Source organism: Triturus cristatus, chromosome 2_1 (genome assembly GCF_964204655.1).
Source record: "Triturus cristatus chromosome 2_1, aTriCri1.1, whole genome shotgun sequence".
NCBI classification, from domain to species: domain Eukaryota; kingdom Metazoa; phylum Chordata; class Amphibia; order Caudata; family Salamandridae; genus Triturus; species Triturus cristatus.
The window spans coordinates 1,063,966,656-1,063,982,684 of NC_140581.1; the positions used below are offsets into that span (position 1 = coordinate 1,063,966,656).

Below are 16,029 nucleotides of genomic sequence, written 5' to 3' on the forward strand. Positions count from 1 at the left end.
CTCAAATGCGCTTCCAATATGCTTTCAAGGCACCTTAGAGCCTCCAAATCCTACGCTCTCCATCCACAGGACTTGAGACCATAGGAGACGGTTACTGACTTCCAAGCAAGGTAAATCCTGCTACCACTCCTCCGCGTGTTTTTCTGCTGGGGATCCGAAAGCGAGGGAGGGAGGATCCTCAGGGCCAAAGTCTCTCTCAGCCCCCATAACCAATGAGCCAGCTACCACCTGCACCAGCACCGACCGCCAGCCGCCCAGCCATATGCCAAAACTCACTCGGCTCCTCATGTGAGTTAAATACAGTGACAGCGGCGTGTGTGTATGTGTGGTTGTAGGATGATGTGATAAGTGTGTATGTGTGGATGTCTGCTAGTGGTTGCAATTGGACGTTTGTTTAATTAAATCTCTTCCTATGCTTGAAAATATCAGCAGAGGTAAAAACAGATGGGGAGGAGAGAGACTTTTTCAACCCACCCCCTTGCACAATGGTGCAGGTGAAGGATGGACATTTTATGCCATTCACTCCTCATCTCGCTCAAGGGCAGAGGGCTTTAATTATTTGTCTACTTCATACCTTGCTCAAAAATTTGCTTCCAGAATTTTTGCACCTGCCGTGTCTTAGCATAGGGGTGTTGATTTTGCACCCTCTCACTTCCCCAAGAGCAGAGGTACACCTTTACACTACAATCTTGACCAACAGCAAGTTTTTGAAAAAAATTCTCCTCACTCTTGGCCAATATGGGGCTTGAAAAATAATTTCCTCTTCACCCGCTCTGACAGGTAGGGAAGGGTTATTTTTTTTTACATCAGAGATACATCAGAGACTGGGGTGTGGCAAAGAGAATTCTGTTTTTATTTTTCGTTTACCCCACAAATGTTTACAAGCATTTGATGTCAAGAAATATGGCATGATATGCTTTTTGCTTATTAATACCCAGTCCTGCCAAAGTACCTGGTAAGGGTATACTATATACCTTGGTCATTGCTGGCAACCATAAGGGCCTTTATCGCTCTACCTTGTCCAAGGGCAAGGATTTAACATTTCACTTCTGCTTTCTTGCCCAAGGGTGGAAGTAGTGTCTGAATTGCCCACAACTTTGTGCATGGGTGGAAGACTAATTAAACAGAGCACCCCCAGCCTTGCATAACCGGTCGCTGTAGTTTTCCTCAGTGCTTAATTTGTAAAAGAACGAGTGCCAGCTCAGAAGCCATCAGTCTGTGCTGTTAAATGTGGGGGTATCGAATGCCAAAGCTGTATAGACTTATGTCCACCTCATGCCTTTTTAATCCACTACCAGACACGCCCTACCTCTTTAACTCACTTTTGTAGGTTTCTGCTTTCTCCCTATGTGACAGTTTTTCTGTCTTTCTCTTCTTCTGCCTTTCTGCTTTTCGTGCATTTCCCTCTCTTGCTCTCAATCTATGTCTGTCTGATGATGAAAAATAAGTGCCAGACCCCAAAAATGATTGCAGGTGGCTCCCACTGGGAACCACCGGCTCAAATAAAGCACTAGTTTTCCTCCCAACCATGATTACTGAAGCCAAGTGAGGTTAGACGAACCAAAATGAGAAGCGGGCAGTTGCCACACTTCTTTAATGCCCACCAAATTCTACAGGCTATGGAGCAGCTGGCAGCTTAGTGTTATCCTAGCACACTGATCACATATTTGACTGGAACCGCTATAAGCCTCCACATTCCTCAATGGCATGTGCATTTGACAGGGCAGAGAGGAGCTTGGAAGCTCAGAGCTGCTGAGCACCTTGGTAATAGGGGACTCTGGTGGCTTTCAAATGCAACTTTCCTATGTATCCTCCTGTATTTTATAAACTACAGATAGCACAGGAAAGCTCACATCTACCTCAACAACCCAATCTCAATTGGGCACTCCAAGGTAGGAGCCTTTTTTTAAAATGTTACCCCCCTGCCATATGGCAAGGTGGGGTGGGATATAAATAATTAATTCCAACCCACCACACATTCCTTTAGTGTGGAAGTGAAGAGATGATTCTCAAGGCTATGCTCTCTCCCCAAGCCCTAATGCAAGGCAGGAAGGGTGGACTAGCTCTTGAACAGCTACAACATTGTCCTCCATCACTTGAGCAAGGCTGGGGGACTAAGGTAAGGCTGCGGAGGAAAGAAAATGATCCCGTACCCCCATCGGTAAGGCAGTAGTGTGTTAAATACCTTCCTCCCAGGCCTCTTTACCAGGTAGGGGAGGGGTCACTAAGTCAAAAAAATACAGAATGACCAAAAAACTGCAGTTCCATTGTAAGTTGGTGAACTATCATCCAGTTCTTTCTGAATGTTGGGAGAACAAAGCTTGCTGTGGAAAAGACCATGTTAAATTGAACAGTTACAAGTTCTGGGACCCCTTAAAACATTTGGGGGGGAGGGAGCATGGAAGAAAAATATCATATTTAAAATATGTTTTGCCAAGATAAAGTAAAGAAAACTTTTTCTGCAATGTTTTCTGAATACCTGTTCAGATCAGAAATGCTTCATTTGATTAAGAAAATGTATCATAAAAAAACAATATATAAAATCACTGTAGGAAATTGGGTTCTTGATTGAGGAGTTGGCGATGACGCTCCTCAAGCAACAACCCCAATCCCTGCCAGGGTGAACCAAAAAAGTCACTAAATTAACCTGTGGTTAACCTTCTGGTAGCTTGGCACATAAGCTGTCAGGAAAGTATGAAAAGTATTTATGCAGCACACAAACAGTAATAAAGTAGAAAAACACCAAAGGAAAAATCCCACACTAATTTAGAAAACTAGAGTAAAATGTAATAAATAATTTGAGACCAAAACAACAAAAGTCCTATCAGCAGTACCGGAGATATGGTCTTTCAAAGAGTTAGGTGAGCATGGTACTTAAAAATATATCATCTAGTCGTGCTAGCGTGGGGAAGAGTGACACGTTCAGATCAACCGCGATGGAGTGCTGCCCAGATACAAGGACCTGGTCAATCCCACTGAAAAAGCTACCTTCACAAAGTGCAATGCAAAAAGTCCAGTTCGCAGTGGAGAAGACCATTAGGAATGGGAATAGCATAGCAGAAGGTCGTCGCTGTGGCACAAAGAGCAGTCAGCCGCCATGGACGGTCATTGCGGGGATTCGCATTGGCAGTCGTCATGATCTGTTATTGCTGTACCACAGAGTGCAGATCTCACATTTTCATAGTCACTGCCTGTCACTGTAGCACAAAGAGTCTAGGTACACATGCATCAAGCTAAGAAATAGCGAGTCCTTATTTGCGAATTTTAAGGAATCGCAAATAAGGAATCGCTATCTCCTATGCATGACGCAGATACCGAAAAAACACCGAATCGGTAAAAATCGCTAAACGCGTTAGCGAAAATACCCCCAAAATCGCTAATCGCTGTAAACACACATATTGCGATCACGCAAATAGCGAGATCGCAATTAGCGAAATCGCTAATTGCGAGTTCGCATTTTGACCGAGTCGCATTGGGAACAGCCTGATGACATCACAACCAGGAAGTAACTCTTCCCATGGTGCAGTATGTGTCCATTGGAAGCCAGAGCAGGAAGCTGAGTGCCTGTGGAGAGCTGTGGAGAGGAATACTTGGCATCCAGACCACTGCAAACACAGGAAATGGCCAACACATCAGCAGAGGAGGGGGTAGGTCCCAGGAAAAGAAAAATAAAGTTCAGTGAGAGGGAACTGGAGTACCTCATTGAAGAGGTTGTGAAGAGCCATGACAAGCTCTTTGGGAAGCTCTCCCTTAAAGTCCCAGAGGCTGAGAAAAGACGCCTCTGGAACAAGATCAAGTCAAGGGTCAATGCTGTGGGTGTGACACACCGCAGCATTGATGATTTAAAGAAACGCTGGTGCGACCTGCGGAGCCGTGCCAAGGAGCGAATTGCCCAGAGGCTGAGGGAGGCAAAGAGCACCGGAGGAGGACCCTCGACAGTCCCAGACAACACAGCCCTGGAGGACCTGTGGGGGTGACGCAGATGGATACATCCGGCACAGCCTGCAGTACAGAAGGTAAGAGGCACTATAATATACCCATCAATGTAAATTAAGGTAGCGCCCATACAGTAATAAGAAGGCAGGCAGCTGTAACCAACCCCAGTCCACAGTCCATATACAGTTACTAATGCATCCTGGGAGTTGTAGTCCCCTGAACCAATTAGTGAGTCACATAGCACTTTGTGTGACCATTGTGCCCAATATGCATTACAGACAGCGAATACAGAGAGTGAGAACGTAAGAGCAGTCATAATCACTATGTAGCAAAACATTACCCAATGAAATTTTAAACCTGCACTGTTTCACACCACAGGTGCTGAGGAAGGAGACAGTGATGGGAGCGAATGCAGGGAGAGCACTCAGTCCACCGCAGAGCCTGCCGTTGCCAGACCAGTCACACCTCCCAGCACACCCCAGGCACCCACACAACGCAGGGCTACAGTCCCTCCCATTCAGCCAATGGAGTGCCTTCCTGAACCTGAAAGAGCAACTGCAGAAGGCCAGCCTCGTGTCAGGTCCACCACCACCACCCCGCAGACACCCGTCCCGACGATGCGAAGACGCAGGGCAAGGGGCCACACAACTGCACAGGAGGCATCAACTCCAAATGTCTGGGGAGCCGTTGAGCTGCAGATGACAAGGGTGCAGCGCCTGCAGGCATGCCACATGGGAGCCACCAGCCTGCAAATGGCCAAATTGAACAGAAACCTCTCCACCATGGCAGATTGCATGAGTGACCTCACTCAAGCAGTTGTGGAGGGCAATAGGGACACCAACGCCACATTGCACAAGCTTGTGCGTGTGATGCAGGAGGGACAGAACACCGAGCGGAGGAGGCAGCGGCAATTCATGGGGCGCCTGGCTGGATTTACACGCTCCAACCACAAGTTGTGCAACGCCACTGCACTGCTGTCACGTCGGTCGGTGGCAATGCAGATTGACATGGGGCAATGTTTGTGGGGACGTGGCCAGGGCCCTTGGCCAAGTTACCACAGCTGTTGAGCAGATCCAGGCTGGTGCAGGTGGCCTCAGCAATGCCACTGGAGATGAGGGGAGTGAGGGGGCATCCAGCGTGAGCAGCATGTCTGCGCCAGTCAGCACCGGCAGAAGGTGTAGTGCACGCCGTTCTACACCTACAATTCCACCAATGGGTGGGGATGGCACTGCAGGAGATAGACACCTCGGTGTGCGTGGGAGGAATCGCTGAGCACTCACATCCCTCCGGTCAATTGGCCATGGTGGCGTAACCATGGTCAGAACATACAGAAGGACTGCTAATGGAGTCCCAAACCTTATTCCTAATAGTGCCTCGGTACATGACGTGAATGTATCCTTAGGCCACGTGTATGTTTAGACACACAAGAGTCCATGTGCAAGTGCAAATAAAAACTTTGCATTTGAAGAATGATCGTTTCTGTCTCATGATTACGTACCTTTGAAGTGATGTTGGGTGATGTGGGTACGTATCAACTGCTCCTCCGCAGAGCTTGCGGGATGCGGTGTGGTGGGTGTACAGGGGGCTGATTGTCCGCAGTGCCATGGCCATCTATGGGTATGCGTATCGTGGGAGCTACGATGGGCTACATTGCACATGCTGCCACTATCCGACAGCAGGTCACCGGCTGGTCTTGCATCGCACCACCAGGTCTGTGCAGGATGTGGAGGCGACTCTTGACCTGTCCAATGTCCTTTCAATCACATTACCTGTCCTGGTGTGTGCTGCGTTGTACCGCTGCTCCTGTTGGGCGCCTGGGTTCAACTATGGAGTCATGATATAGTTCCTCACCGCGCATGCACTGTCACCTAGAGGGTAGTATGGAATGTGTATGTGTCAGGTTTGCATTGTCATTACAGAATGATTTAGTGTGCATGAGTATATTGTCTGACCTAGCAGGTGTCCCTCGCCATATGCCCCCCTGAGCAGGCGTGTGTGTATACCAATGTATCGGAAGATGTATGGATCATTGATGCTCCCAGGATATTGCGCTGCGATGTCCGACATGATGTCATTCACATTGCACATTGGTTGGACGTTGATGGAGTGATAACAATTCCGGTTACGGAAGCTCTACTCATTGACTGATGGTGGACATATGGGTTGTGTGTGCAATCTAGGCATTCATACCACATTAGGGAACAGTGCAATTCAATATGAATGGAGTCTGGGTGGGTTCAATTCCATTTGGGTTTTGGGGAGGCTGATGTGGTCGTGGGTCTGAGTTATCATGGCAGCCAGGAAGGTTCTCTAGACACGTGAGTGGGAGCCTAGTGATACCCCTCCCGCTAATGCCACTACCCCCTGGACACCTCCTGATGCAAGTAGGTGCAGGCAACATTACACCTGGACATGGGGACGGTTGGCATGGGTCCTAAGTGTTTTGCGCTGCATTGGTGTTTCCAATTCGGCTATGTGGTTGAGTTGTATGACAGCGTTGATCAGGGACTACTCATATATGTCCTCAACGGTGTGTTACATCTGAGTGATGCGCAGGCAGAGTGCCCTCTCCTGGAATCTCCTTCTGCCCTGGCCTGCTGCATGGGTCCTCATCCTCCTCTCAAACAAGTAGTGTGCCGCCTTTGTGTGCGTCCTCTATGGACTCATTTGTTAGTTGCAATGGCCCTCCCCAGCTCCATCATTTGTACTGCAGTTAAATGGCAGAAAAATATTTTTACCACCTGCTTCTGATTCTCCTTAATCTGCACTTGCTAAAATGCGAATTTTGAGGAAATCGCTATTAGCGATTTTTGATGCATCCATTTGCGATTATTTTCTGCGATTCCTTATTTGCTCCCGCTATTCAGGTTTGCGCTAATTCCGATTCGCTATATCTGGATTCCCGGTATTTGCGAGTCGGTATTTTAGCGAATATTGGTTATTTGGTTGATGCATGGGGATTCGCTTGAATGCGCTCGCAATTAGCTAATCGCTAATTTTGGGAGCACATTTTGGCTTGATGCATGTGCCAGCTAGTTCCTCGGAGCTTCACATTACTGGTCATTACTTGCAGCAAGATCTTGGCATGAATGAGCCTAGTCACAGTCACGAAGAGCCCAAAACTTCAGTATTTCTCCCTTTCTTCACAATAGGAGCTCAACTGATGCCAGCCAAGGGTACATGCCCTGGGGAAGCACCTCTTGGGGATCAGGAACTAACTCCAACAGAGACCAGCAGGGCTCGGGCTGGTCCAGTTACAGGTCCAGGCAAGTCCAATGCAGAATTTCAGCTGAGCAATTGCTGGGAGGTCTCTGGAGCTTGTTGTGCCCCTGTAGTAAAGAACACGGGATCCGTCACCTGACTCTTTAAGTCACTCTGGTAGTCCTGGGATCAAGCAGCAAGGATGGCCAAAAGCAGCAGGGCAATCCTCTGAGGGCACAAGGCATGCTTCAAGTGTCAGGGTTGTGCTCTGAAGTATAAAGCAGTTCTTCTAAGGGGGTCATTCGCAGGTCCAGGAGTGAACTGAAGAGTTGGTCTGAGGGTCCAATATTTATACCTGATGCCAGCCTTTGAAGTGGTCTCCAAGAGGTCTGGTTTACAATGGACTGGTGTCAAGTTCTTTCTGAGTGTGCTGATGCAGCCTCCTTAGAAATGTAAGTGGGAAATGGAGCAGCTCTGCCCATCAGCAGCACAGGTAACAGTGGTGGGCAGTGGGGTGGGGTGGGGTGGCAAGATGACAGACAATGGATTTTATTTATTTTTGTATTTCATTTTAACTAACCCGTTGTCTGTCGACTTTCCCCAACACCCCGTCCCCGTCTCACCGCTGCTACCTTTGCTGGCTGCCACTGCTGTCTCTCCCTTCCTGGCAGGGTTGGCCCATCCTTCCAACACCTCATCACCCTTAGTCTTACTGTCTGAAAGCAATACACAAAGGCCACCTGCACTCAGTCACGTGACCCAAGACATAGGCTGCAGGCCCCAAATGGTTAGGAAAATGCCAGCTTTCTAAAAGTGGTATCTTAAGAATTGTGAGTTAAAATCGTACTTTACCATTAAAGAGGGTTATAAATTACAATTCATTTGACTGGCTCTCAATCAAAAGTTATCACTTATTCAATGTAATATGGTAACCCAATGCTATTCTATGGGAGGGGTAGGCCTTGCAGTGGTGAAAAATGAAATTAAGAGTTTTTCACTACCAGAACATGTAAAAATTAAAAGCATGTGTCCAACTATTTATATACACAGCTCCCTGCCCTGTTGGCTTTCTGGGGCCTCCCTTAGTGTGACTTATATATATTAAAAATGAAGGTTTAAGCATTTCAAAATATTTATTTTGCAAGGTCGAACTGGCACATCAAAACTGAACACAGGCTCTAATGGCAAGCCTGAGGCATGTTTTAAAAAGCTAGTTAAGTGCATTGCACAATACGTGCTACAGGCCATCTAGTAGCATTTAATTTACAGGCCCCGGATACATGTTGTACCGCTTTACTATGGACTTATAAATAAATTCAGAAAGCCAAGCAATTGTAGGCCAATTTTACCATGTTTTAAGGAGAGCAAACAGGCCCTTTAGCACTTGTTGGCAGTGATAAAGTGTACAGAGATGAGGTGAGTAGGCAAAATGCTTGGTGGAGACTACCTTAAGGCCTGTCTGGTCTAACAATCACAAACTATAAAAACATTAAAAACACAATCAACTGTCAAAAAGGCCTAGATTTACGACAACGGAAATGCATTTTATAAAGAAGGCATCAGCAAAACAAGTTACAGGGGTCCTTGAGAGTATGGAGAAAGATAAGAGCAGGTCTGCATAGTCCAAAGTGGTGAGCTTTCAAAATTTGTACTAAATACACCTAGTGTACTTTACAGAGTATTTAAAAAAAAAGGTGAAATGTGTGTTGTGGGGGATCTTTGCATGAACAAGCTAAAAGGCTATCTCCCCAATAATGTCCCAAAGGAAAGCATATTCAGGTGGAAGGAGGTCTGTGATAGGGTATAGTGGGCAAATAATAAATGTTTTGTTAGTATTGAGTTTCTCTCTCCTTCTCTCTATCAATAGCAGTCTCTCTCACACTCTCTCTCTCTCTCTCTTGTGTTCTCCCCATTCATCGTTGTCATTAACATAGAAGTGATACAAAACCCATAAAGATCACTGTTGCGTTTGTTGGACGATATAGGTCTATATTGTGCAATGCAGAGTATGGTGCTGACTTTTACAAAGATCTGTTGTTTGTCATTAGGGGTGGCCAGAACTCTCAGAGTTTCACTCCGCGGAATTCCACGGAGTCACATAAAGGCTCTGTGAGATTCCATGGAGTTCCTTGAGCGGGCAAAATTCGGCATGTTGTGCTACGTGCGCTGATTTTAAGTGCCAAGAGCTTGATTCGCACTGTAAAATGAGTGTGAACTGCTTCACGCCTACCGCCAGAGGGTGCTACTTCTTTCTGTCACTTGAGTAGATTTTCTACTCGAGAGGCAGCTTTCTCAGGGTGAACGCTCACGACTTGCCCTGACGACCCCATTGATAAATCTCACTTGGAGGCAATACAGCGGCTGAAATTCTTACTAGGGGATGCAAATTCTCACTCGCCAACTTAACGATGGTGAGCCATGCACGAAAAAATATTCCTCCACAAGGCGGATGGCAGAGTTTTGCCAGAACTCCACGTTCCAAGTGGAACGTGGAGTGGGCAAAATGCAGCGAACTCCACGGGTGAAGCGGAATTATTCCCCCACCACTATTTGTCATATTGGCCCTGGAAAAATACCAAAAATGTGAGGTGTGGTATTTAGTGAGTGCACTAGATACTCATCATTCCAAGTTTCAGACATTGAGATAACATGCTAAATCAATGTGTCTTCCAATAGCTTGAGATGTGCACATTTGTATTGTGGAGTTTGATCTTATGTTTGGAGTCAGATTTTACTTGTGGACTTAGTGTAGTCAAGAACCTCTTGGTGAGCAAAGTATGGATCTGGTCGCAAGTGCAAACTCCCATTTGCACCCCAAAAAAAACATCCTTCAAAATAAGGCCCATTGTAGTTTTTCACTTTTCCTGTCATCAAATTATCTTTTAAAAGTGAGTTTTCTGGTTCGAAGAACTTATGCTTTATTTTTGTTTGCATAAAGGTGCATGTGTGACTACACATCTTTGTATTTGGCTATATTCTCTATTGCACCTATGTAGCTGTACCTGAATTGCCTGGCTATGTTAGATATATTTATGGGAGACCATTTTGTGAGACTATTAGTTTTGAAGACATCTTTAGCGATTATATATGGGATAGATTACCCTCTACCATACATTATACGGATATTGCAAGTCACTGAGGAGCTCCATGACCACATAGAGTAATGAGGCCTAAGGCTGAGCTCCTTCATAAGTTATGGAACTTGCAATGTCCTAATGTACGGCAGTGAGTACTTTAGTCATTTTGATACATGGCCAAACCATCACTTTTCCCACAAACCGCTTAAATCCTTGGGGAGTAGCTCTTTCATAAGAAAGAGAGAGCATGTTTGCAAACATGAAGAATTAAAATAGGATCCTTAGTACAAAATTAAACACATCAAAAAGATATTTGTGAGAAAAAGATATTAGAATTGGTTTAGGACAAGTCCCTTTTTAAAATAGCTTTTTAAAAAGGGCAGTACCTCGGAATGTGCAGAATTATGCAGAAAGATTGCAAATTTTACATTATGAAAGAAAAGTCAACTTTTGTTTTAAGCTCAATGGCCTGGCCTGACCTTCCCTCGGATGCTGGCTCTGGCAGCAGGCATTTAGACCTCAGAGATCCAGTATATGAAGTATTACAGATTAATTCTGACATATTTTCTTTATAATTAGCAACTGGGTGTGTCACAATTCACCTATTATAAAGAAACTAGAGACAGGCTTTTAATACAGATCCCATGTAATACAACTCCTATTACCCCCCTCATCTTGTCCTCTTCATCCCACTACTTGCCTTGTGAGGTTTCTGCAAAGGGCCGGTTTTATGATTTGTGGAGCCCTGGGAAGACTGGGATTATATGATGCGTCTCTAATTTTCACAAAACGTGATATGACAAGAACTGCCATTGATTAACTGTTAAATCTCTTTTATTGATGAAGCGACTTTGCAAGAATCAAATGTTTTGAGGCAGATATCAATACAACAACAGAACATAAATAATAGCTGTAATAAAATAAGTACATCTATTGTAAAGCTATATTAAGTGGAATGCATTATATAAGTCACACTGGCGTTAGAAGGGGTCGCTATTTGTACACTATAAGTGTTTTTTTAAAGAGTTGAGTATTTAACTGCAACCTAAATTGGAACTAGGCTGGGGCTGTCCATAGGGTTACAGGGAAATCGTTCCAGATCCACAGTGTAGCAAACAAAGTAAGTGAAAATAGTGTGACCTTGACTGAAGGCATCTGTCAAGTTACTGTCAAATTTAGCAATGGGATCCTAGTGAGATAAATGTGAGTGCTATTACTTGTACCTTTTTATTCAAAAGACTCTGAAGTACAGGTGAGACATAGGAAATGGGCTCCTGAACAAACTAAACATTATTATAATTAGAATTTTCCCTGACAGTGATTAGCATTGTGGGATTTCCCATCCCAAACTTACATTGCTAAATGTGAAACTACCAAAATGTAATGTTATGTCAGTTACATGCTTTTCACAGCTTGTGCCCTTAGCCATGGCTACACGACCCATATCAACACCACCTGCTGCAGCCTTTAAAATTGATGAGACTGATTATGACTATAGACTTACAAGTAGGTGGGTCCAGAGTACATTTGCCCCCTCTCCTGGGCCTTGCAGTGCTGGATCATGGCTGGGAGTCCTAGGAGAGGGATGGGAAATTGAGTCATAAAAGCTGTCTGTGTAGAGCACCTACAGGATTGGCATAGCAGCAGGGCCAAAGTCTGAGCAAGTGAAGCCAGGAGAGCGTTACTAAACCTTGGGAGAAGTGCTTTTTTCTGTGACTCTGACAGCTGCTCCACTGTGCCATGAGATATTCATTCCTGTGTAGGGGTGGGTGGAATTTGTGAAAGTGACTTTTGCAAATTATCGCGAAAATGTTAAAAATCTCCACAAACACGCGGAAATATCGCGAAGATGCGAAAGTTTTTTTCCCGCCCGTTGCGGTATTTTCTGCGTGGTCCCAGCTCGCCAACTTACCCATGCGGTTGCTCGCGGGCGCGGCCATCTTGTTTTCACTCTTCTCGCGGCGCGAGAAGAAAGACGTGATTGCGCGACCAATGACATAACTGCGGGCGCGTACTGTCGTGAGACTGCGCAAATGGCTACCAACAATCCAACATCTCGTGGAGAACGCGACCGGATCGGGAAAACTTGTCGGCGAACGCGGGGATTCAGGTAAGGCGATCGCGCGCGAGAATGTATTATTTTACAGCGCGAGCAAGAAACAAATTATCGCTAAGCTGCGGAATGCGGAAATTTTGACATTTTCGCGCTCTCCGCGGAACGCGAAAATGTCAAATTATCGCAATTTCCGCGAGCTGAACGGAAATTTAGCCCAGGCCTATTCCTGTGTGCAGCATTAGTAGCGAATTTGACAAGACATCAACAATCCTGTGGGTGTGACAGTCTTGCATCCTTTTTATAGAGCTGTTGTAGGAGCATTGGGATGTTGGTTAAAGGGGGTCTAGTAGGTCAGAGGTTGAAACATACTTGTTGCAGTACTGGGGAAGTTACAGTAGTGCCCTGCAGGAAGTTTTTTAGTTTGGCAGTAAAAATAATTAAGAATATTCTCCAAGAGACTCATCTTGTGCGGTACCTTTTAGAAGCAGCGCCACCGTGGAGCTTCTACAGACTTCATTTTCAAAAAATTTATTTTCAAAAATGCCAACAATAAATCTTAAGATAATGAATTTGTTTTACTGTTCTGCCGTCTAGGTACCTGCTCCCATGAATGAATGAACATAAACCCCTGCTAATCCTCAACCATTTTTCTACCGGAGATGTTATTCCACAAATTCCAGATTCAGAAAGTGCTACTGAATCATGCAAACAGCAGTAACGCACTGTACAAACGTGCTTTACATGATAAAGATTAGTTTTTATGTTTTCCTGGCACCATTCATAAACAACACACGAAAAACTATTTTGGCTTGGAAAAAGGTTCTAAAAAAAGACATTACCTTGAGAGCCAAGTAGGCCCCCCTCCTCCTAAAGGCTCTGGCTTATTATGTGAAGCTGATTGTTGGAGGTGGAGATGAGTTCCTGTGAAGAGCCAGGTTCAGCTTCCATTTTCCCACCCGAAATCTGAGATCCGCCAATAAACTATTGGCAGTGATTCCCAGAATAAGGAAGACTAGAACAGGAAGTAGATTCTTGACTTCTCTGGGTGCCATTGCTTGGAACAAATTTCCTTTAGATCTGCAGTCTGTTTCTAATCTGTTAGCCTTTGAAAAAGGCTGAAAACTTGGCTTCCTAATCAGGCTTGAACTATGGTTATTATTCTCCTGTCTTCGACTACTGCGCTGAGACACTCTGCTGAGTAGCTGTGCGCATTATATGTCTTATTTAACCAAGTTGGAGCAGTCAAGACCCCCCCCCCACCCTTTGGACCATGCAGCCATGGTGTAGCAATGAATGGCTTAAGAGAGGGAGTCCCCCCTGCTCGAGGCATTGGAGAATGCATTTAAACTCGCTGTCATGGCTGCACTTAGGAGGACTGTTTCCTAATTCAGAATGTCCATTTGAAGCTACATCTTCACCTGCACATCAAGAATTTGCCCTTAAAGTGTCAATATGCTTGCAACATATGGATACATCTGGTCGCTGATATCTCCTTAAAATAATTTTAATACCACTTTCTTGCGGGATACTGTTGTAGAAAGATGACATCTATTTCCAGGGTAGATTAGATAAGTAGGTTTATGATGTAAGATGTTATGAAGAGCCCTACCAGGAGCTGCCTTCCTGCTGCTCAGCCCATCCTCCAACTGACTCTCACTCACCAACATTCCACAGCATCCTCACACACAAACATTCCACCACCACAGTCACACTGGCTGAGCAACAGGTATAACACATCTCCTTTCTTTACACAGAATACCATTAGAACTCTTGAAAGAATGACATTAGAACTCTTGTGTGCATGTATACAATGTAGCAATGAGAACTAATGCGAATGCATGAAAATAATAGGTGAAAACATTTCACGCATGACATGTCGTAATACACTAATTACAAAAGTGCATACAAAGAACAGAGAGAAAACATTGAATGCAATTTGCAGAACGTCATAACAGAATATTTGCAAACAAAACAACAGTAAATAGTAATATGAATATGCTCACATACATCATTTCCCTTTCTAACCAAACAAAACACACACTATACCACACCAAAAAACCTCAATCCAGACCCTGATACCACAAAACGTGCCAGCTGGCCAGGCTAACATATAAAGCAGCACATAGGGAACCAATCACAGGGCGCAGTACAGAACCAACCAAACAACTGCACAAAATATAAAAAATAAAAGAAAGGTGAGACACCTTAGTAAAGGTGGAACACGACTCCACACAAACCATTCGGCATCTACACTGCCATTCACCCAAACCCATAGTAAGGGTGGAAACTGCAAATCACAATTAATATGGCTTCACTTAAACCTTAAAATATGGCTTCCTCTCTGCCCTTCACCCTTACCCTATAGGAAGGGTGGAAAAGACTCCAAAATGTTGCTTCCTCTCAGCCCTTCACCCTTACCTCATAAGCAGGGTGGTAAAACTTCACACTCCAAACACCAGTCATTCGGCATCTACCCTACCCTTCACCCAAACCCGTAGTGAGGGTGGAATAAAATACTAATAACACATCAAACCTTCAAACCTCATGATTTGGCTTAATCCTGCCCCTCACTCTTACCCCATTGGAAGAGTTGAAAGAACACATTAATTGGCTTGAACCCTGCCCTTCACCCTTACCCCGTAGGTAGGGTGGAACAACGCTTCACACAAGTCATTTGGCTCAGACCCTGCCCGTCATCCACACCCCATAGGTAGGGTGGGAAAAAGAATTCTCTCACACATCAAATCCTAAAACTCTAAAGAACTAGTTTAATTACACCCCTAAATACAAGTCCACTGTAAACACACAAACTATTACACTAGCGCTCCACCACGGACCCAAAAGCCACTCTCAGAAACCACAAATGCATAGGTAATAAGCAAAGCACTCCACAATAAGGTTTACATATTCCTTCACTCATAACCCATTCAATTTAGGAAGTTGCATTAACATTGGGTTTCACAGAGTACACCAGACAACAACTCAGCAGAAGTGTGGTTAGTCCTCCCAATGAGTGCAGCAGAGATTCTCCCCAAAAACACGATGATGCTGTGTCCACACTCTACCAAATCATGATGATGCTACACATAACATTAAGAAGTCAAAGGGAATGTGAACCCCACAATATGGCACAAAGCTGTTACTCACCAGACAACAAAAACAAATGAGCCAATACAGTGGGCAGCGTAAAGAGCATAAAGAGTTTCTTGCCAAGTTCTGCTCTTCTGGTGATTATTGGTATAAAACTCCTCTCGCACCCAAAATTGACACCGACAGACCCTCGTGCAGGAAGAGCATAGCCGAAGTACAATCTTCTCCACGAATGGATTGCTGAATCAGTGCAATGTTGAAGCCTTTACCTCTCATCTAATGTTCGTCGTTGCCCCAAAACACGGAGCAAACGTTACAGCTGAAAATACACGAATGCCGAAAATGCTGCAGTCTAAAAGGGACGCTCGGGAACAGCAAACAGCTGACAATATGGCTTCAAGTTGACGTAAAGAGGACCGGGTGGCTCCAGGCACGTTGGTGCTGTGAACGTCATTGCACAGCTCACATTCCATGGAGCACAGAAGATGCCGCAGCGTTCTCTGCAGTACCTTATCACTGGAGGACAGCAACGGTAAGGAAGCGCACGCGAGACATGACACTCGCGCTGGGGCTCGCACATGTCACGTACTGGATAGGCAGTACATTTCAAATCACAACCGCCGCGTCTACCACAACCGCAAAGTAACGACTCAAAGTACTCACAGTTAC

General features: G+C 45.1%; 1 protein-coding gene across 1 annotated transcript in view; it reads right to left on the reverse strand.

The window, feature by feature from the left end:
• Positions 1 to 15,597, reverse strand: part of LOC146866357 (uncharacterized) — a 47,252-nt gene extending 31,655 nt beyond the window's left edge. Inside the window, exon 1 of the mRNA XM_085640503.1 lies at positions 15,418 to 15,597. Within this exon, the coding sequence (XP_085496629.1) occupies positions 15,418 to 15,466 (49 nt within the window). The 5' untranslated portion in view covers positions 15,467 to 15,597. The remainder of the gene's footprint in view (positions 1 to 15,417) is intronic.
• Between the last annotated feature and the right edge of the window lie 432 nt (positions 15,598 to 16,029).